This window comes from Meleagris gallopavo, chromosome 29 (genome assembly GCF_905368555.1).
Source record: "Meleagris gallopavo chromosome 29, MGAL_WU_HG_1.1, whole genome shotgun sequence".
Classification (NCBI taxonomy): domain Eukaryota; kingdom Metazoa; phylum Chordata; class Aves; order Galliformes; family Phasianidae; genus Meleagris; species Meleagris gallopavo.
The window spans coordinates 3,300,102-3,320,751 of NC_139432.1; the positions used below are offsets into that span (position 1 = coordinate 3,300,102).

Consider the following 20,650-nt stretch of genomic DNA (forward strand, 5'->3'; position numbering starts at 1 on the left):
CACAAGTGCTAATGGGTCGACATCACAGCCCCTCTGCAATCGTCACAGAAAGCTCATGGAAACTGAATTACTACAAACAAAGCCCCTGTTGTATAAGGAGCACTTTGCTGTCACACTGGCTCTGGTAACAAGCCCATTAATGAGGCTAAAGTAGTTACTATAGCAGATGGAGCACGTGTGAGGGCGGCTGTAAAAATCACATTTATCTTTCTTGCATAAAGGGCAAAAGGTTGGACTTCCAGGAAGAAATAAGACCTACAAAATAAGATATAAAAACATATACATATGTATATATATATATATAAACCAACCATAGCTTGATGCAGCTCACTAGCACAAGCTGGAGGCAAATAACAGTCTGCCTGCCAACCATTGGGGAATGGCACTCATTGCAACCCTTCAGTTTAATCGTGCCCAGTTATTCACTCCCTGTATCCTTTCCCCCTTTATTTGTAGCTAATTCACTGCTAAGCTTGTTCTCTGCCAGCAGGCAGAAGGGAAATGGCTCAGAAGAGGATTCAATAGGACAACTGCATCTGCACAGTGACACAAGGAAAATAAACAGCCTCCAAACGTACAAAGTTTCTAATTCTATTTAGCTCTGTAAAGATGTAACAGCAGAGAAGAGCTCAGGGTATTTATAGAACATAATAAAACAGTATATACAACATCCCTGTCCACTTCTGTACATAAATACAACATATCTCCTTTTCAGATTGAAGCATATTTCTTGGTAGCTGAATATATATAGAACAACCAGCCAAGTTCTTTCTACTCATTTAAACAACTTTAGCAAACAAAAAAGTTGGAGATCTCCATCTATGGCACCAAATAAGTTTCATCTGTTTGCAACAGCAAAAAAAAACAATTTACAGATACCTCCAGCATGACATAGTGCACACCAGGCAGTCAGATCTGCTCTTAAATAAGGAACTGTTACACCGTGTTTTACAGACATTTCAGCTGTAAGAGAATATTCTATTGAAAAACCAACAGTTGTGATGTCACCAAGCACTGTAAGTGGAAATAAAACACATGACACATTGTAGAGAAAGTCCAAACATCTGCAACCACTTATGCTCATAGACAGAGCCGTGCTACAGAGTGGATGTGGTTAATTACCATTTGATATACTAGCCTTCAGCACATGGGAGATGGTGAGGAAGGATAAGACTTGCAGTCTGACCTGTGCCATTATCCAAGTATAACAGACATTCTAGCTGAGTTTCAAGGGATCTTTCCTGCATTATTCCAAAACCATAGATACTAAATAGCTCACTGCAGAAGGGACAAATAGTTAAAGTGAACAGGAAAAATGCAGAACAAGCAGCACCCTCAAAACAACCACTGTCTGAGAGTGTAAGTTGAAATAAATCCCTTAGCAGAGTCAAGAAATAATTCTGGTCATTCCAAACAGTGAGGTTGGTTAGCAGCTATTTCTTAACCACTGCCTTTTTATTGTTGTTGTTCTGCTCAGATTTCTGAGCCTTAAGGTTTCGTCTCAAAAAAAAAAAAAAAAAAAGAAAGAAAAAAAAAAAAGGGAATGACTCCAAGTGTTTCAAGGGCCGTTTCTGAAGTGATGCAGCACAGAGGACATTTGTCACATGCTGTAGAAATCTGAAGAGCAGCTGACATAAGCAAGCACCGCCCCCTTGTGCTTTTTCTCTGAAAGCACCTCTTTTCTGTCAACTTTGTAAGTCAACTCCAACTGCAAGCGTTCTAAAAGAAAGGACACTTGCTTTTAAACTTGCTTTTGGACACAACAGTCCAAAAAAATCACATAGAAAAGCAGTCTGTGGAGGAGGGCAGGGAGGTTATCGGCGTCGGAACGCACGCGATATTCTCCAGGCGTTGGGCTCCTCGTAGCGGTTGTACAGAGGTTCAAGCCTCTGCTGCTTCTTCTGTTTGCTCAGTTTGGTTGGATCTGAAACCTTGAAGAACGCTGGTGCAAATTCCACCAGCCAGCGGGGATCAATGGTTGTCACTTCACGCATGTATTCCTTGGTGGTCAGCACCAGTTCGTGATACACCACCCTGTGAAAAGAGACAGCAATTTGGGATACTGAGATCTCCAAAGGAAAAAAAACAAAAAGAGGCACGTCAAGGGCTGCACTTTATCTCTGATTCTTCCCTTGTTCAGCATAACACTCCAAAAGAACCCTCCAGAAGAACCATCTTCTTTTTTCCTCTCCTACTTCTTTAGCAAAGAAATGTTCCATTCAGTTCAAAACAATTCATTCTCTTTCTCAACATTCCACAAATCTCAATTCCACAAAACAGAAACACAAAACTATCATTAATTCAGTCCCAGCTTTGGTTCTAAACGAAAGTCTCATGTCTGCAGAGGCACACATTCTAGCAGTAGAAAGAGCCAAAAGCAGATTTGAAACTTCTCCCACTGCAGAAAGTCAGAAGCCTACACCTCGATCTGCATACTACAAATAGTGCACACAACAGGCTTTTAAGTTATGGAGTTTGAACTGAAATAGGAAATTACATGATATCCCTCTCCTTACATCAATTAGACAACAAAAACTCATAAAACCATGACACCTTACCATTCTGGCTGCCTGTTGAAGAGAGCACTGGATGGGTGAATATAGACTACTTGTTGATCAATGAGTGTTCGATAACCCTCCTGAGGATCCTTCTTTGCTGCATTTCGGAAGAAACCACTGCAAATGGCCTTCTGGACTCGGACTGTTGCCTTGCCACAGGACACCACATCCAGTTTGTGCCTGCCAGAAAAGAGTTAGGGAGAAAAAAGAAAAAAAAAAAATCAGAGTTCTACACATCCAAGTGGAGCCACTATCATCAGATTAATACATTTTATTGAGTTACCGTAGTATAAGAACAGTACAAAGTCAGTACCTGTTCCTCTGGAGATGCTCACCTGTCCATAATGCCCAACATCTGCTTGCGGATGTCCTGTGCCCTGCGTAAGGAGCGGGCTTGGATAAAGTTTTCGTAGCACCAAGGATTGGAAAACTTATTGTTCTTCCAGGAATTGTACACAGCCAGCAGAGTGAGGTGGTCACCTTCTGTCTGATGGAACTTGGCTTTCTTCTGATCAGCAAGTGCTTGTTTATCCTAACACATAAAGTATGCATCCATCATTTACATCTTACCAGAGGTACTGAAGCAGTGGCTTTGACCCTGCTGCTCTTCCAACCCCTCCCCACTTGTCCAATCTGCTCATAAGCCATTAATTAGACACTGTATTATATTATCTGTTAACTTCATTTTGCTCTAAGTTGCAGCAGGCCATCCTAACAAAGAACCGATGGTTTCAAGAGCAGTCTGATGCAAAAGAATCCTACCACAGCACATTCTGCTGCTTGCTGACTTAAAAGCAATCATCAGTGGTTTGTCCTGGAGAAATACATTCCATATACATGAAAATGACAAAGCCATCCTGATCTGCAGAGCTAAAGCTGACTTGGTTTAGGATTATTTGTATTTACTGGGAAAAGAAAAAGACTTGTAACTTCCATCTTCACATGCAAAGAAACTACTAGCATCCCCCCAGCTACAGAATGTCCAAAAAAGGTAGCAGATATGCAATGCATGAACCATCAGGTTTCTTTTGGCAGATATGCTCACTCCCTAAGACTTAAGGCAGTCACCACAAAACGAACTCATATTGTAACAGTGCTTCCTCTCAGCAGCATTCCTTACCTTCGGCCTGTAGAACACATTCTGAACAGACAGCATGGAGACTATTGTCAGCATTTCCTCACTGCATCCCAGATGTACAGACATGATCAACATTTTACACAACATGGGTTCCAAGGGGAATTCTGCCATCTGCAAAAGAATTGTTTCAGAGTACCCTGAAAAGTCTCAAAAAATCTTGAGTTCCCTCAGTGGAATAGAGAAAAGCTCTTTCTCCTATGCTTTCTCATCAAAACTGTGTGTATTACCCAGAATAATTATATTCAACATTAAATTATTTGTCTATACACACAATCACAAGGATATCTCAAGACTTACAGGAGATTATTTCACATATTCATATAAGTAACCTTATGAATAAGCGAAAATAACAGCTGATCCTTAAAAAGCAGAAAATACACAACAACATCTCCATGTCACCCTCTAAACACTGGCAATCCAGACAGCACCAAGAAGTGTTTTATTTAGCTTACCCTGCGCCCAAGTCGAGTGAGTAATCCCTCATCATCCAGAGCTCCCAGAGTGTACAGCTGCTCCATGGCAGTGATGAGAGTTTCCATTGGGGGAGCATCCATAAAGTCAAAGGACAGCAAATCATTGATGCCCATAGCCTGAGCAGAGGGAGTGGACAAGAGGCAAGTTACAACACGGAGGAGAAGGAAGACACCAAACTCCAGCCAGAAATACATAAGCATCAAAACAAAACACTAACTTCAACTGACTGAACCCCCATGGAAAGGGTTGAGGCAGAGCCTAATTCACTGAAAAGTTTATAATCAGGCTGACTTGCTTAAAGTCAGAAAAATACCCACCTTCAGGGAGAGTACTGTACTGGCTAAATTTGTTCTCTGGATTTCAGGCACGTTGGTTGTTAGCATTTCATCTCGATAAGCACGCTCTGTGTACAGCCTATAGCATTTCCCAGGTCCTGTTCTCCCAGCTCTTCCTGCTCGCTGCTTTGCTTGAGCCTAAAGGCAAAGAGGCATGTCAGTGAACAGGTGTAAACAGGTACCATTAAAAAATGTGAAGTAAAAGAATTATTCACCATTTTATTTGTTGTGATAGATAAAAAGATTTCCAGTACGTCCCAGAAAAGTTACATTTTCCTTAGCATGGCCACAAAGAATCTCAAGGAGTTTTCAAAAATGCAGTTTTATCATTGCCTTACTTTGCTTCCGTGTGCTTGGATTCCACACCATTTAAATGCATGTTAACAGCAGGAAATAAAAGCATTGAGTACAGAATGCCTACCTGTGAGATTGGTGTAACAACCAGCTGGTCAATCCCAGTCTTGGAGTTGTATACCTTCTGCTTCACAAAGCCAGGGTCGACTACATAATATATTCCATCAATAGTAAGCGATGTCTCAGCAATGTTAGTGGCAATAACAACCTATAAACAACAGCTTGCTTCAGTAACCACTTTGTATAGGCATATATGCAACCAAAAACATTCTCCATGCTATGTAAAAGCCACCTTTTCTCCAAAAGTACTGCCCTTTGTTTGAAATTGTAACTATAAGGATCGGAAATGCTAAAAGTATGAGCAGCAGTGTAATATATCCAACTATTAAAATATGCCAGGAGAAAATGAAGTCACACTTAGCTGAAATTACCTTTCTGCTTCCTGGTGGGGCTGGGTCGAAGATCCTGGTTTGCATTTCACTGGGTAAGGCTGAATATACTGGGAGGATAATCAGCTCTGGAACATCAGGTCCCAGAGATTTCATCCTTTCATAAAGGATCTCACAGGCTGTGTCAATCTCCTCCTGGCCAGTTAGAAACACCAAAATATCACCTACAAAGGAAGTAAAATACGCATAGGATCAAATATGCTTAGTACAGCTCCTGTATTACCACATTTCATATGACACCTTTCCATCTGAAGCAGAGAGCCCCACTTTTGCTAGTCCCCTCAGCCAGAAGCAACACACTTTGTCTTTCACCCAGCATCTTTAGCATTTTATTTACTGTATTTGCAAACAATAGACAAGAGTCTCTGTTCTGCTCCTGCTACCAACTGCATTCCATGAGTCAGAAAGATATTGCTCACAGGTTACAATCCCTCAGTTACTGATCACCCAGACTCACCATCCATGAATCACGACTCTCCACTCACCTGGTGGTTCAGTTAAGTGGATCTGCATTACTGTAATCAGACTAGCATCCAAATAATCTGTCTCTGGCTCTTTTGTGTACAGAATTTCGACTGGGTATGTTCTGCCAGGAATTGTGAAGATTGGAGCCTCATAGAAGTACTGAGAGAACTTGACAGCATCCAGTGTTGCCGACGTCACTATCAACTTCATATCCTGCCGTTTCTGCACTGTCTGTGGCAGGAAAGAAAGTACTCAGGTCATTTATTGTCTTTGGGACAACTAATACATGGCAATTGACTTCAGTTAAAGAAATATTTCGTACTGAAGAAAGAAACGTGACCAACTGTCTCAGGCAATTTGACAAATAATTGGGTGACTCATTCCAGCATTGAGAATTTCAAATAATGAGTCACTGAGGTCACATTTCAAACCTTCCTTAGCAGCACCCATCACAGAAAGCTTTGGTCAGAGAAGACAGAGCAACGCAATAGCATTCCTCTGCTCACCCAACATTAAAAGCACCTTGGAGAGCTAAAGCTTTTTGTTTCTGTTGAATTTTGCTTGCTTTATCTTCACACAGAGAAAAAATGTGGATAACAAATTATTAGGAACATAGCTTTGCTTCTTAAGAAACTCAGCACTGAAATGAACTTGACCTGTGTGGCCTTTCCTTTCCCAGTGGGCTCCTACCTGTGTATAGCACACAGGGGACATCAGAGCAATAAAAATCAGATATGACATTACCTTCTTCAAGAGTCCAAAGAGCACATCTGTGTGAATTGTCCTCTCGTGGGCTTCATCCAGCATAATAATGGCATACTGAGTCAGATCAGGATCTATCAAGCACTCTCTCAGTAACATACCATCTGTCATGTACTTGATGACAGTTTCAGGGCTAGTGCAGTCTTCAAATCGAATGGTGTAGCCAACCTAAGAGGATGAGTTGAATAGAAAACACACCATTTTTACATTAAAACTGAATCTGCATCCAAAAGAAGTAATTACCACCATTAGTTCTTAGTTTGATTATTATGCCAGCCAATTTTAGAGCTTACAAGGGAACACACACACGTACATTAGCAAAAAAAAAAAAACAACAAACAGCTCCACTACTGATTTCTCCTGCTTTTCTTCATAATTATTCTGGCACATCATTCAACTCTGAAATTCACCTCTTGTCCCAAACAGCAACCAAATTCTTCTGACACTCTCTTTGCAACAGACATTGCAGCCACTCTGCGAGGCTGAGTGCATCCAATCTTTCCTCTTGATGTATACCCTGCCTCAGCCAGGTATTGAGTAATCTGTGTTGTTTTCCCAGATCCTGTCTCTCCAATAACAATCAGAATCTGGTTGTCGTGCACAGCCTAGAAAAGATCATTAAAAATACATATATGAACAGTTCCAAAAATGAGAACAAGCAAAAATAAACATAGTATGGTTAGGACTAGACTGAAAACCTACTTCTCTTGCTCCAGCTGACCCAGACCAAAAGTGATATCCTCTTATTGAAAGAGTCTGCAAACTTCTCAACCACGTAGCTGACAAGTCTCTTTGCCCATGTGATTCTAGTTTTAATTTTGGTTTACTAACATATATATTTGTAAGTAAAAATAATTACTCTGAGTTACAGCTCTGCACTTACCAAATGGTTATTCACCTACTAACAAGCTAAAACAACATTTATATTAAATTACTGCTTGTTCAAACATAATTTCAAGTCTTACTTGTATCAGCTGCTCCTTCAGTCTGAAGATTGGGAGACTCTCTCTCTGCTCAATGATAGAAAGCTGTGTCTTCTTACCATAAGAGGCTTTGTTGCCACCAAATGCATGTTTCTTCCACTCTGGGATATCATTGGGCATCATCCCAATACCTCGCATGTTTGCAGCTATTTGTCTTCCATCCACTAGAAAAGAAACAATTTCATTATCACATTTAAGTTCACACAGCACAGATCCCAAAAATCCTGCTCCTATCACTCCATCATCCACACCTTCCATATTTTTCTTGTGTACTTATGCATTTTCAAAGTTCCTAGATATATACCCCCTGTATTACATTAATTTCCAGGTTAAAAACAAATAAAATTGTTTCACTATCTATCTTGCTATTTAGTAATGCATCCTCAGCTGCCACAAAAAATGCACAGTTCACATTTAGATGTGTGCAGGCATACCATCAGGGAGAGGATCCACCCAGTGTGTGTTGAGTCCCATGGGGATAGAATCCATCTCTGCTTCTCTTTGGGCTTGTTTAAGTTCCCTTCTTTCTTTAGCTAAAGCACTCTGCATCATTGCAGCCTGAGACAATGAACCATCTGGATTCTGAAAAGCAAGAAAAAACATTAAAATTTCAAGTGCTCCCAACTAAATCAATTAAATAAAGTGTACTGTTTTTAATCCTAAAAATCTCTTCTTACCTTTACTATTTTTATAGGACTCATATCCATGCTCTGTTTAGTATGACCTCGAAGGAATGGTGGTTCCTCTTCAACTAACTCAATCTCGAGATCTTCATCTAAAAATCAAGAAGTGGTAATTTTAACAGAAAGTTCTAAATGTTTTAGAAAATTGTGATATGTTTCACATTCATTTCACAGCAGAAATGTGATTCGTTATGTCCAGAAACATAAGGAATTAAGAACCATAAGATTACTTAGAAACATTACCTTCTTCATCATCGACCTTAGGAAGAATCCCAGTCTCCTCATCAAAGTCAGGAAACTCTTCCTTAGAAAGCACATTAGCAGCAATCATCTGGTAAGAGAATGAATAAAACATGAATTTATCCCCATCAACAAACACAGCTTACACCCATCAGGTCTCAGTTCTTATGATACTGTCAGACTTGCAGTCAGGAATAAAGGAATGTTCTGATTTCAAAACAAGGGACCATTCCTTTGTTGAGGACATTCTGGACACATCTCCCCAGCTCATCTCGCCTCAGGACAGTCTTTCTGTTATTCTGCATAACATAAGCACGAGACAGCTGGCCAAAAAGTCCCGTAAGAAAGCAGCAGACTCTATACTTAGAATCAAAGTATAAATTAAACTACGCACTGTATTTTAGACCACAAAACTTAGCAGTTTTACTGAATGACACCGTATTTCCCTCAAGACAAAACACACCTGCTTTATTTCCCATTTCTCTGGGTCTGAAATTCGGGTGAGTCGTTTCCGTTCCAGGGTATCATCCTCCACCTCCGGGGCATTCACCAAGGACAGGTGACTGGGTCTGTCAGGATTTCTCATAGAAGTTTCTTCATTGCTTTCTCCAACCAAGTTTCTCCTCCGGTTTGGATTCAAGTCTTCCCCAGTGTCTTGATCAACATCCTACATTAGATAGATTAATTACTCAGCTCTACTTATGTTGCATCTAGACAAGCATAGCAAGAAGTTTCATCAGTCACTCAGGTGGGTGTCAAATCAAAAGAACTGTTCAGACTACTACATCAGAAACACACAGGAGAAACTAAAGAAAATGAATAAGAGATAACAGGTCACTTAAAAAACGAGCTACAGTTGTACCTCTGACTTGAAGAGTTACGTGTTAGCATTCACTAACAAGATAACAGAAAGAAATGTAATCTTTAAACATCTTAGCATCCCATAACTTCTACACTAAGCACCACAGAATGGATTCCACATCCAGTGGGATGTGACAATTCCATACCTTCATGCTCAGGCTGGTTTTGGATCCAGTAAAGGATAACACTTTGACCTTTACTCTTTGACCTTTGCTCACAACATCAGCAACGTTGGCAACGCGTCCTTCTCTTCGAAGCTCTGAGATGTGGACCAAGCCCTCCCAACGCTTCCTGTAGGTGAAACAGAGCTATATGAGATGTTGAACATTATTACTCAGATGGTTCTTCAGATCATTCACAGTCTGGATGAAAATATTTTGTTGTCAACTGTCTGTGTACGTTTTGTAAAAATAGTTAACATTCTCCTCTGTCTACCTTAGTTTTCTGAAACAGAACATGATTTTAGCAACAAAACTCAGTGTACCTTTTTGTAGCCCTGTAACCTCCTTAAGACACCAGCAGAAAAAAGCAGAGGCAGAACAGAACCAGATTTGTTGTCATTATTATAACATACCTCAGACCTTCCAGCTGCACAAAGCACCCAAACTGCATTATACTGGTGACTTTGCCATTGTAAATGTCTCCAATGGAAGGCTCCTCAGGAGGTGGACGGTCTACATGCTTGTCTCTCCATCTCTCATTGCTCTTCTCGATGTACTTGTCTCGATCCCTACGGTCCCTACTCGGACTCCTGCTCCTGCTCCTTGAGTGGTATCTGGATTTACCCCTGTTCCTGTCCCGAGTCCTGGAACGAGATCTAGAGCGAGATCTGTGCCTTCGTTTCCTGTCCCTGCTCCGGCTTCGGCTCCTCCTCTTTTTCTTTGCCCTTAACAAACAAAAGAAAATATATTCACACTGAAATTCCACAGAGCGAGCAGACAATATCAACTGCCAATATCCATTCCCTTAAAGATGAATTAAAAACACACCGGTGGTCGCTGTTCCTTTGTTTGCCTTGCCTGTCTGCAGTAGGCATCAGAGCTTCAAGTTCTTTAAGTGCATCCGCTGCCACTTTCACATCATCTTCATCCAGCATATTCTACAAGAACAGAGAATCATTCCATAAGACAGCTGAGAAAAAAATCCATCACAGAGAATTCACCTACAGAAAAAATTATCTCATGCATTTCTATTCAGAAAGAATACAAGTTAAAAGAATGCAAGTTAAAAAAAAAAGATCAGGCAGAATATATGATAGGAAGAAATGAAAAGTGTAACAGAGCTACTTTATTTTGCCACAATAATGTGCCAATCTGCTTCTACATAAAAGACAGCTTCATCCCAACACCTCAAATTATTACTGAGCTACAAAACATAAGTTTGTAGAAGCAACTGTTTGTAACAGCTATTCCTGCTGACTACATCCAATAATATCAGCCTTCGGGCTCTTTTATGTTTTATTTCTTAGTCTGCTCTTATTCATGCTTTGGCTGGAGATACAAACGCTAACGTGAAGAAAAACTTGAAATAAACAGAGACATCAAAAAAGCCACAAACTGCGTTTTTGCACACTCTTGAAAGAAAACTGAAATCGTAACCTTACCCTAACGTTGGGATTGTCTGGCCTGCAAAGGGCTGGAAATAATTCCTTCAACCTTTCCTTTTCCGACTTGGGTTTGACAACAGCCTCTGATTTGGAAATTAATAAAACAAACAAATGAGAAAATTTTGAAGAGTCAAAATGATTTCTGCTCAGCCTATCTGAAATTAAATATAAAGTTTCAGCCGAATACAAAGGTTAATACAGATCTTATAGATTTTAGAATACTAACATATATTGCTCTGTATAAATACAGACAAATATATATTGTCTCTATAAATACAAGCAAAAACTGCAAAGGACATGAGAGTACAGTTTTGTTACTTTTATTTCTTTTTTGCTGAATTGATGAAAGGGAAAAGACTTCACTCACCTTTACTCGTAGATGGCTTTGATGGAGGCCGCATTGTCTGTATGAGACGCAGCAAGTTACTAATAAGGGAATCCTGAAAAGGAAAAGGAAGGCTTAGATCTAAGAAGTGACAGCATCACTTTTGTTCATTATTACAAAGCACAACAGAGGAGTAAACAACAGGGCAAAGAAAACTGAAAGCTGAATATTGCATAGCTCTGCAGTTGAAAAAAAATCAGCAGCCAATGCCCACAACTCTCTTTGATAAATCAGGACAAAGGAATACACAAAAAGCATTCAGATCTCACTTACAGTGAACTCAGCCCCATTCTTTTGGAGAACAGTTTTAAACGTGTCAAACGTGGTGTTTTTCTCGGCGAGATTGATCACAAATTCGGCTACAAAGAAAGAGCACAAAGTCAATCAAACGAGGGCAGTGCCTAGCGAGATCCATCTATCTACAGGGCGGCGGTTTCCCTTTCTGGGAGCTCACATCAAATTTCGTCACAACGTTTCTTCGGAAGACTTTTTTAATTGTTCTGAGTACCAAAAGCCCTTCGCTGAAGGCCTTGCAGCCGTCAGGCCCAGCTACAACCGCCCTCCCCCCGCAGCTGCCGCCCCGCCTCGCTCACCCAGGTCCTTATCGTTGATGCCCAGGTGGTTGTCGAGCTCGGTGCAGACCTTGGAGACCAGTGACAAATACTCGAGCTTGGCGAGCTCCTCCAAAGCCGCCAGATCCGCCATAGCTTCCCCCGCATACCCGGAGCCACTTCCGCATCCGGGAGGCACCGGAAGTCGGGCTGATCATAGAGAGGATGTGGGTGTGCTAGAGAGGCTCGCTCCGTAGCCAATCAGCGCAGGCGGTGGGCGCTCGGGGCGAAGGAAGTGCCCGTTGCTAGGCGACGCGTGCCGCCGCCATGTCGGCCTTCCACTGGGAGGCGAGGCGCAGACAGGCGGCGCTGGAGCGGCGCAGGGCCGCGCTCCTACGGGTGCGCGTAGGGCCGGGGCGGGGCCGTGGGCGCGGAGTTGGGGTGGCCCTCATCTCCCGGTCCGTGCTTTGCAGGCTGCGGGTGGCTCCAGGATGGACACCAGGCACGGCACCGATAACGGCGCGACGCAGGCCTTGCCGCCCGGTGAGCAGAAAGCGGCTCCGCGGTCCCGGGGTGGAAGGAGGGGCTGAGAGCCGGCCCCAGACCGGCTCAGGGCTGCTTCGTTCCTGTCACAGAGCCTCAGCCCGGCCGCTGCTGCTGCCCGTGTCATCATGCCTCGAACCCTAGTGCCAAGCTGCCCAACCGCTTCTCGGTAAGGAGCTCTGAAAAAGCTGGAACGCACGTGAGAGCCGCGCAGGACACGTTTAGATTTGTGGCACTACTGTTTTATTTTGTGCTTAGATCGTTGAGGAGGAGGTTGGTAATTTTTTCCTGTAGGCTTAGTGTGAATCATGCAAAATGACTCCTCGAGCATTTCACACGCACAGGAAACAAAGCAGAACATCATGCAGCACAGTGGTACAGAAGAGACAAAGTAATTTCCCTTTGCATCTTTAGGCTGTACAGTACATGCAACAGTGGTGAGGACCAAGAGACTCCCAGACCTCCACCACAAGCAGAATGAACCCAGCACCGCCTGTGTACAGCACAAAGGGCCATTTCACCAATGTCAGCAGCAAAAGCTAACAGCTAAATAAAACAGCATTGCGCCTCAAAGGGAACAGTCTCTCATAAGCAGTGAGTGCTCTCCCAAATCCTTATTCCCTCTGGTTGTCATGCTCTATCCTCTCCTTGGGGCTGCCAGGCTTCAGGATTGCTGGCTAAGAGCTGCCCCAGGAAGGAAGCTTCACTATTTCTGCGTGATCCCAGCAGATGACACAGTGAGGGACAGTGCTTCATTCTCACAGCCCTGTGTTTGTTGCTGGTTCAGAAAGCGTGTTTTGAAGAAAGGTTCAGAGGTTTTCTTCAGCTGTTCAATTGCTTTGGTACTCCCCTTAAGTGGGACAAAGATAAGAAAAAGCTCAGCTCCTGAGTAAAAATTTCTATTTTACCATCTAGAATGCATCAGGCAGCATCTAAGCTGGAACTCAAAGCATCCGTTTAATACACCTGTCATATAGGTGGTGCTACTGCGGTCAGACAAGGCTGACAGGGCTGGTCGTTCTGCAAAGATTTTTTTTTCTCTCTCTTTTAAAAGACCAAGAGAAATAAATAAATGTTGGGAATCCTTGGTGCCTCTAGGGCACCCTGGAACACACTGAGGAGCTTAGGGAGGCTTCTAGTGTGCTCTAGGGTTCAGTGGGGTGCCCTCGAAGTCCTCCAGGACACCCTGGAGTACAGTGAGGAACTCCAGGAAGCCTCTAGTGTATGAGAACACGTCGGGTAGCCCTGGAGGCCTCGAGGCCCCCCACCACTTCGAGCTCCCTCGGGCCGCAGTACCTCATTTCTGTCAGCAGGCGGCAGTAGCGGGCAGCGGAAGAAACAACCAATGGGAAGCGGTCTTGCTCAGCAAGCGGGCCGCCGCGGAGCTCGCCGGGAGTTGTGTCCCGCCCGGCAATTGAAAAGGCAAAGAAAAACTACAAGTCCCGGAATGCCGCGAGGAAGCGTGGACCAATGGGGAGCGGGCGTCTTGACGTAGCACGCAGGCGCGGTAGGGCGGGCGGCCGCGGATTCATGTGGAGGTCAGGGGCGCTGCGGAAGGAGAGCGGGGTGGGAGAGGGCGGAGGGTCTCGGGCCGCTGGGATCCGCGCTGCGGTCTGCGGGTAGGAGCGGGACCTCCGCCCACCGGGCCTCTGTCCTGGGAGTCAACGGCCTCGGAGAGCGTGGGTGGGAGGAGGGCGGCGAGGGGAACGGTGACGTGAGAGGAGCTTAAAGTGGGTTGGAGGTGTGGGGGTCCTCGAGGGGGGTGGGGGGAGCTGGGGCCTGGAGAGCTGCGAGGCCTTGGGCTCAGGGAGAAGCAGCGCGTGGTTGTTGGGGGGGGTGGGGAGGGGGAGGGGAAAGGGAGCCGTGTGGCTGCTGAGGGGGGAGAGAAAGAGCTGCTGTGATGAATGCTCCCACTGCAGGGCGGGTTCCTTGGAGGAGGGCTACTTCTTCACTTCTCAGGTCTGTAGGTACACACGTGCAGGGCTGCCTGGCTTTCCCATTTCGTGTAGTTTTACAGAAGTCGTGGATTTTTGCAGGAGGTGCTTCTTAAAGGGGTTAGAACTCGTGTGAAATGGCCGCCAAGGTGTTTGAAAGCATTGGGAAGTTCGGCCTGGGGCTGGCTGTTGCAGGTGGAGTTGTCAATTCTGCTCTGTACAACGGTGAGTGGGACAGGCTGAGCGCTTTCGGTTCTCTTTATATCCTTTTTGCCAGGCTCTTGGTTGCTCTGTACTTTTGTTGCTAATGGTGTCTGGGGAAAACAGCCACGAAGCCTTTCAGGGCTGTTTTGTACCTCGTCCATTGCGTAAGGAGGAGGACTGCAGACTTTTCTCTAGAAAACTGTCTCTTGTGTGCAAGCTGAGGGTCAAGGGTTATGGATGAGTATTCTCTTTTAATTTGTTGCTCCTAATATAAATATTTTCACCCGTTTCACAGAGCAAAAAGGCCTTAACTAACTCCCATAAACTGTTTCTATGGAGGTTTTGGTGCTGTGCAGGTATAACTTGTGACAGTACCGAAACGATGTTGTTTTATTTTCCAGTTGATGCAGGACACAGAGCTGTTATCTTCGATCGATTCCGTGGGGTCCAGGACACAGTGGTAGGAGAAGGCACTCACTTCCTCATCCCGTGGGTACAGAAACCAATCATTTTTGACTGCCGTTCTCGCCCACGTAACATACCTGTCATCACTGGCAGTAAAGGTGAGCTTTTGGACTGGGCAGCTCCACAAGATCTGGGCTCTCTGATGTGCTGTGTGTGTCTCACTCTTTTGCTGCTTTGCAGCATGAACAGAGGCATGAGAAAAAGCTTTTCCACAGTCAAGACCTTTATTATATATTAACCTGCTGAAGAGGACTATAGGCACGAGGGTTTTCTTTTCTGAACATGGAGATTCTGTGTGTGTAGAATACAGTTTAGCAGTCAGGAGTAGTTTGATACTTGTCCCTTAAATAAAAAATTTCTATGTTTGCAATAGGGTCAGTAATTCCCTGAGTTACAAACAAACTGAAGCTTAAATTTAATCTATAAGGAGGATTTGGATCCCTAGGCGAAAAGCAGTCCTTGGTAAAAGAAATACTAAAAACCTTTTCTTTCTTAGAAATCTGAATGTTTGTCTTATTTTGCTTTCCTCTGGAGAGGACAGCTTCAGGATATCTCCTCCCCATGAGGTCTGCTGCTAAATCTGTGACTGTTTCTGCAGATCTACAGAATGTGAACATCACACTGCGTATCCTGTTCAGACCAGTGACTGCGCAGTTACCCCGCATTTTCACAAGTATTGGGGAGGACTACGATGAGCGTGTCCTGCCCTCCATCACAACTGAAATCCTCAAGTCTGTCGTGGTAAGAATAGTGTGAATGCTGCTGGGCTCCACCCACCACCTTTCTTTTGTTTTAGCAATTATGGGACCTGCTGAATTGTGGAAAATGTCAAGCTCCAAAATGAGACTTCTCTTTCTACCCCTTGGCTCTAACGGGCAACCCAGAGGAGTTAAAACCGTAGCTATGCTAATTGCTTCTTTGTCATTCTAACTACTTGGCTTTACTTTCATCAAGTTGAGAGACAAGCAGAGCATCTGAGAGCTCTCCTCTCACTGTTGTCCATCTTGACTTCAGGCTCGCTTTGATGCTGGAGAACTGATCACTCAAAGAGAACTGGTCTCCAGGCAAGTGAGTGAAGACCTCACAGAGAGAGCAGCAACCTTTGGCCTCATTCTGGATGATGTATCCTTGGTAAGAATTCTCTTTCAGCTTTTCTCTCTGCATGAATAAGAGCAGTAGGGAAGAAAACTGGTAGAGGATAAGAGAAGGGGTTTAAAAGTTTGTGTATGTGGACCATGTTTGTCTGCAGTTGCACATGATGCAGTGGTTACAGTTCAAAGCAGTTGGTTGTGTCATTGGCCTCCTATGTCCTTGAGCAAGTTCTTGCACTAGCTTATCAACAGACTCCGTTATTAAAGGGTTTGTGTAGTTAAAATGAGAAGCAAATGATTTTGTGGATGATGGATCAGTCTGCAGATTGCTATAGAGAAGCCTGCTGTTCCACAAATACCCTGAGACATAGCATCTTTTTTTGTGCTGTCTTTTAAGACTATTCAGGGAGTGAGCATTCCCCTCCTTCCTCCCTAAAAGCTTTGTAAATTAAATCTTTGGCAGACTGATCTATGCGTGCATCTCTCTCTTCTGGGATTTCCTTCCAAAATCCTGTCTAGAGAAAAGGGAAACAAGCATTTTCATCTGGCTTTGAACGTACAGGAAACGTTTGCAGGAATGTGGCTTTGTGATTTTGAGTCTTTTTTTTTTTTTTCTGAATACACTACTTAAGGAAACTCACACTTCCCTTGTAGCATCCCAGTAGTCTGTATGTGTACAGAACAGCTCAGGGAGGGCACAACAGTGCATAGTTGAGCATGAAGAGAACAGGGTTGCTTGGCAGACTGCAGGCTCCTAATCTGTAAGCAAGAAATGGTAGGAGAGCATGGTATGTGTCTCAAGATATTTGTGTTGACCCACCTACTGGATTGAAATTGTGTTTATGAAATATGTTTACGACACGTCTTTGAGTCTTTTTTTTAAAAGAAGGGAAAGCTTGCTAGGCTTAGCTTCTGTTACACTGCATTTTTAATTTTTTTTTTTAGTGATATTGGCTTTCCATCTTCTCTGATAAAGGCAGGATGCCTCCTGCCTTAGAGGTTGATAGCAGTGTCGCTGTAAATGCTGTTGTGAACTGTGATTTCTGCCCTGCAGACCCATCTGACCTTTGGCAAGGAATTCACTGAAGCAGTTGAAATGAAGCAAGTGGCCCAGCAAGAAGCAGAGCGAGCCAGGTTCATTGTGGAAAAGGTACTTTATCCTTCTGAGAAACTTTGGCTTGAAAACAGTCCTGCTATCTCTGTCATTTCATCTCATGGTGAATATTTCCATAATGCTAATATAGTTCACAGTTCTCAAATCTTCTTAGCTATCCACCAAGAGTGCCCTTAGGTGAGTTGCTGTTCCAGGAGGTTAAGATAAAAATCAACTTGAGATTGTCTTAAACCTCTCCTCCACAGTAGGCAAAAAAAAAAAAAAGTGTGCATATATATATATACAGCTTTAAAATACAACCACCTGTTTTAGCTCTCTTAAGTCTTCTGGAGGATAGAAAAATAGGCTGGTGAAGGGGAAATTTATACTTTAAACTTGACAGTAGTATCTTCTGTTTCCTTTTCTGCTCACTTTCCTTCTCATCTGTTCCCTTGCAGGCTGAGCAGCAAAAGAAAGCAGCTGTCATCTCAGCTGAGGGAGACTCCAAAGCAGCTGAGCTGATTGCCAACTCACTAGCCACTGCAGGTGATGGCCTAATTGAGCTACGCAAGCTGGAGGCAGCTGAAGATATTGCTTACCAGCTCTCAAGGTCTCGCAACATTACCTACTTGCCCTCTGGACAGTCTGTACTCCTCCAGTTGCCACAGTGAACCTGGCTCTGCAGCCACAGCTACCCTGATCACCTTTACCTGCCAGATCAGCTCTTTGCAGAAAAATCCTTGCATTTTCCTGATTGGGTAAAGCAGAGAAAATGAAAATTCAACTGATAGAGGATTCATAAATAAAACTGAACAAGCTTCAGAACAGACCAGTGTGCCTCCCATGTATTGTCAGAGTAGTGGCTTCATTGACCATTAATTAAGCTAGGTTTGAGAATGCCAACTTTTCAGGAAGCTTGAGTAAAGGAGTTTTCTTCTGTTTGTTTCTGGGCACAATTAAGTGGCCCAGTGACACTCAGAACACCACAGTGCTTGTATCAGGTGTTGCTGCAATGTTCAGTACCTTTGGGCTGACTAAATGTGGGCTGTTACAAAGTTGCAGATCCTTGGACTGTGGAACAGAAGCTGAGAACTCGCTCTTCAGTCAAGCCAATGTTTTTTCAGGTGTTAGTTAAGAGCAAGAGACACCTGGGCTGTGTAGTGGCCTTGCTTGGTGAATCATGACAGTGACAGCTGGAGGGACAGTGGATTGTGTCTGGGGGGTGACAAAGCAGAAGTTCACTTAACGCAGTGGGTGGATTTCAGGCATGGAGGAAAAGATACTTCTGCAGAAGTCCTGATTTACTCCCTGCCACTTCTCCTGTTGTGTAGCTTTAGTTCTTTCACCAAGGTCAGTGGATGTGACAGTCACTCTAAAAAAGAGTGCTCAGAAGGGCACGTGAGCTTATCTTTTTCAGAAAGCAAAACGAATGCAAACTGAAGAGGGGATTGAGTCGGCAGCTATGCTGCTCTCCCACCAGATGGTGGCAGCAGCTGTTCTGCTATCTGCACGTGGAGGGCGGTGAGGACCAAGATGTGCTTCAGCCTGTCTGGAGATACGCTGCCCAGACAAGGGAAGAAAAAAAGCTATATATAAAAGCTGTCTGAGGGGCAGTGCTGTTCTGGAAAGCAGGTAAAAGTATTTATTCCCTGTGTCAGGCTGTAGTAGTAAAACTGATGACCGTTCAACTGTACTGAGCATCTCTGGTCCCATCTCCAGGTTTTATCCCCTTTAAACTACAGAAAATACTGAACTGTGCAAATGCCTGTCATCTTCTAACCTTGGTCCCATGGTGGTTTTGCTTTGTTGTTTCCTTGCAGCCCTTCTACTGTTCCTCCTGTGCTCCTTTTGATCCTAAAAGTCCTCCCTAGCTTGGTACTAACAGGATGGGCAGAAGTAATAAAGGGTTGAAGTTGTTTAGCTTGATATAAGGAAATAGAATTGAGACTTTGGATCCAGACAGCTAGTATGTCCAATTCATACTGGAAGATCCCAGCGTTGGTAAAAGATTGGCATTTCTTCAGTCTAAAGCCCTATAGTTACTTGGCACCACAGCAATTACAGTGATGGCACCACAGACTCATCACTGGTAATGATCTGAAAGCAGCCCAAAAACTAAGCTATGGGGACTGATAGCTTTGGATAAGGTCTGCTGTTTGTGAGCAACATGAGAGACCTGCTGGGGTTGTTGAAGGGCCCTGCATGCAACCTTCTGTGCTGGCAGAGGTGCCAGAATGCATCTCCTGCTTTAGACCAAAGAGCAGCATTTGGTTGCTACCTTCACACATCAAAGCCTTACAATCCACAGTGAAATCTCCCAGCCCACCCTGCTCTGCCTTGTCTGCAAACTTCCAAAGGGTGTGGGGGGAGATTCTTCTCTCCTATCCCCTGGAGACTTGGCTTTACTACTTCCTTTCATGCTAGTGGAAGAGCTCAGTTTTGCACTAACCACAGCAGCTGGGCTAGCCTGCTAGCAACATGCAGACCAGCCAAACAAGCTTTTGTTCATGATAAACAAACAGGAAACTGTTTGATTTCCTTTGTGTTCACCCCCTCTCTTCCTATTTAACAGACAACTAGCTTACCTGAGTTGAGAGGAGAGCAAAAGAAACCACACAGACAGGTGCTCTGGAGCAGTTGTACTTTGCAGAATGCTTGTTGCAGAGGAATGGGCATCTACCCTGATAGTTGCTAGTATACCAGAACTGCTGAAACCTCTCTAGGTAAGGGAGCTCCCTGAGTTTATGATAATTTGTACCCTGCAGCAAACTGGCAGCATGTCTGAAGTGGTTAGAACAAGGAATAGGGAGGAGTTTCCTTATTGCTTCTTTTGTACTGTGGATCAAGCAAAAAAAGCCTGTCCCAAAATGCAGAGAATGGGGGGAAGCTCTTGTGGAAGTAGGTAGGAAGTGAATAATTGCCTAAGTCAAGCTAGAGCTCAGCTAGTTTAATTATTCCTTGCATGACACTAGGCAGCACAGGGGGCAGAGGGTCCCCTCTGAGGCTTAGTTCTATTGCTGCTGTGAAAACAGCATTTGAGATTCCCTACACTAGATCTGCATACAGTGCTGATCTGGACTGCATCAGAAACTTGCAGTGAGTTACCCCTGATCTCATAACTGGCCATAACTGGGCCTAAGCCTGGGACAGTGCATCCCAGCTGCTGGAGGGCAGGGCAGAATGTTAACAGTGTGAGATGCCAGCTGCAATGCTCCTGTACCCCAGGCTGGTAGACAAAGTGAGGCAGGAAGGGCAGGAGGAGGCTAGGGAAGAATGTGTGCAGGATGCTACTGAAGCGGTAGGTTAAAAATACACAGCAGATGCAAGGACAGGAAGAAAGCAAAGGTTAACAAAGGTTAAGCCTGAATAAAGTAAGCCCACCCCAGAGACATTAACACAACATGATTTTCATAGGGGTGAGTCTCACTGTGCTCCTTCTGCAAAGCTAGTAAATATTGCTCTATTGAAGCAATTGC

General features: G+C 43.9%; 2 protein-coding genes and 1 long non-coding RNA gene across 4 annotated transcripts; 2 read left to right on the forward strand and 1 right to left on the reverse strand.

Annotated features, from left to right (window-relative positions):
* Positions 1 to 575: 575 nt before the first annotated feature.
* Positions 576 to 12,032, reverse strand: DHX8 (DEAH-box helicase 8). Its single transcript, XM_010724559.4, has 23 exons — positions 11,887 to 12,032; positions 11,567 to 11,652; positions 11,276 to 11,348; positions 10,906 to 10,991; positions 10,292 to 10,401; positions 9,877 to 10,188; positions 9,449 to 9,593; positions 8,905 to 9,108; positions 8,445 to 8,532; positions 8,196 to 8,293; positions 7,953 to 8,100; positions 7,501 to 7,682; positions 6,946 to 7,140; positions 6,518 to 6,703; positions 5,794 to 6,004; positions 5,291 to 5,472; positions 4,927 to 5,067; positions 4,488 to 4,643; positions 4,149 to 4,286; positions 3,679 to 3,807; positions 2,894 to 3,090; positions 2,559 to 2,738; positions 576 to 2,034 (listed from the first exon to the last, which is right to left on the reverse strand). Exons 1-23 carry the CDS (start codon positions 11,996 to 11,998, stop codon positions 1,815 to 1,817), a joined length of 3,579 nt encoding a protein of 1,192 aa, XP_010722861.1. The 5' UTR covers positions 11,999 to 12,032; the 3' UTR covers positions 576 to 1,814.
* Positions 12,033 to 12,109: 77 nt separating this feature from the next.
* Positions 12,110 to 12,960, forward strand: LOC146542584 (uncharacterized). Its single transcript, XR_014880077.1, has 4 exons — positions 12,110 to 12,243; positions 12,318 to 12,387; positions 12,480 to 12,556; positions 12,802 to 12,960. It is a non-coding gene; the product is annotated as an uncharacterized LOC146542584 (long non-coding RNA).
* Positions 12,961 to 13,797: 837 nt separating this feature from the next.
* On the forward strand, positions 13,798 to 18,003 carry PHB1 (prohibitin 1). Of its 2 annotated transcripts, none has more exons than XM_003213060.4 (7): positions 13,798 to 13,925; positions 14,424 to 14,546; positions 14,927 to 15,088; positions 15,589 to 15,731; positions 16,005 to 16,121; positions 17,136 to 17,231; positions 17,633 to 18,003. In XM_003213060.4, the coding sequence occupies exons 2-7, from the start codon at positions 14,459 to 14,461 to the stop codon at positions 17,843 to 17,845; spliced, it is 819 nt and encodes a 272-aa protein (XP_003213108.2). In that variant the 5' UTR covers positions 13,798 to 13,925; positions 14,424 to 14,458; the 3' UTR covers positions 17,846 to 18,003. The 2 variants fall into 2 exon arrangements, with proteins under 2 accessions (XP_003213108.2, XP_010722862.1); XM_010724560.3 differs by having other exon boundaries at positions 13,896 to 14,006.
* Positions 18,004 to 20,650: the final 2,647 nt, after the last annotated feature.

Excerpts from the sequence above, each read along its gene's own strand:
- DHX8 (XM_010724559.4), bottom strand. The coding sequence starts at position 11,998 with ATGGCGGATCTGGCGGCTTTGGAGGAGCTCGCCAAGCTCGAGTATTTG. Across the intron at positions 8,294-8,444 it reads TAAGGTCGATGATGAAGAAG|ATGAAGATCTCGAGATTGAG; the intron begins GTAATGTTTCTA and ends CTTGATTTTTAG. Across the intron at positions 4,287-4,487 it reads GTACAGTACTCTCCCTGAAG|GCTATGGGCATCAATGATTT; the intron begins GTGGGTATTTTT and ends CCCTCTGCTCAG.
- PHB1 (XM_003213060.4), top strand. The coding sequence starts at position 14,459 with ATGGCCGCCAAGGTGTTTGAAAGCATTGGGAAGTTCGGCCTGGGGCTG. Across the intron at positions 14,547-14,926 it reads CAATTCTGCTCTGTACAACG|TTGATGCAGGACACAGAGCT; the intron begins GTGAGTGGGACA and ends TTTATTTTCCAG. Across the intron at positions 15,732-16,004 it reads AAATCCTCAAGTCTGTCGTG|GCTCGCTTTGATGCTGGAGA; the intron begins GTAAGAATAGTG and ends TCTTGACTTCAG.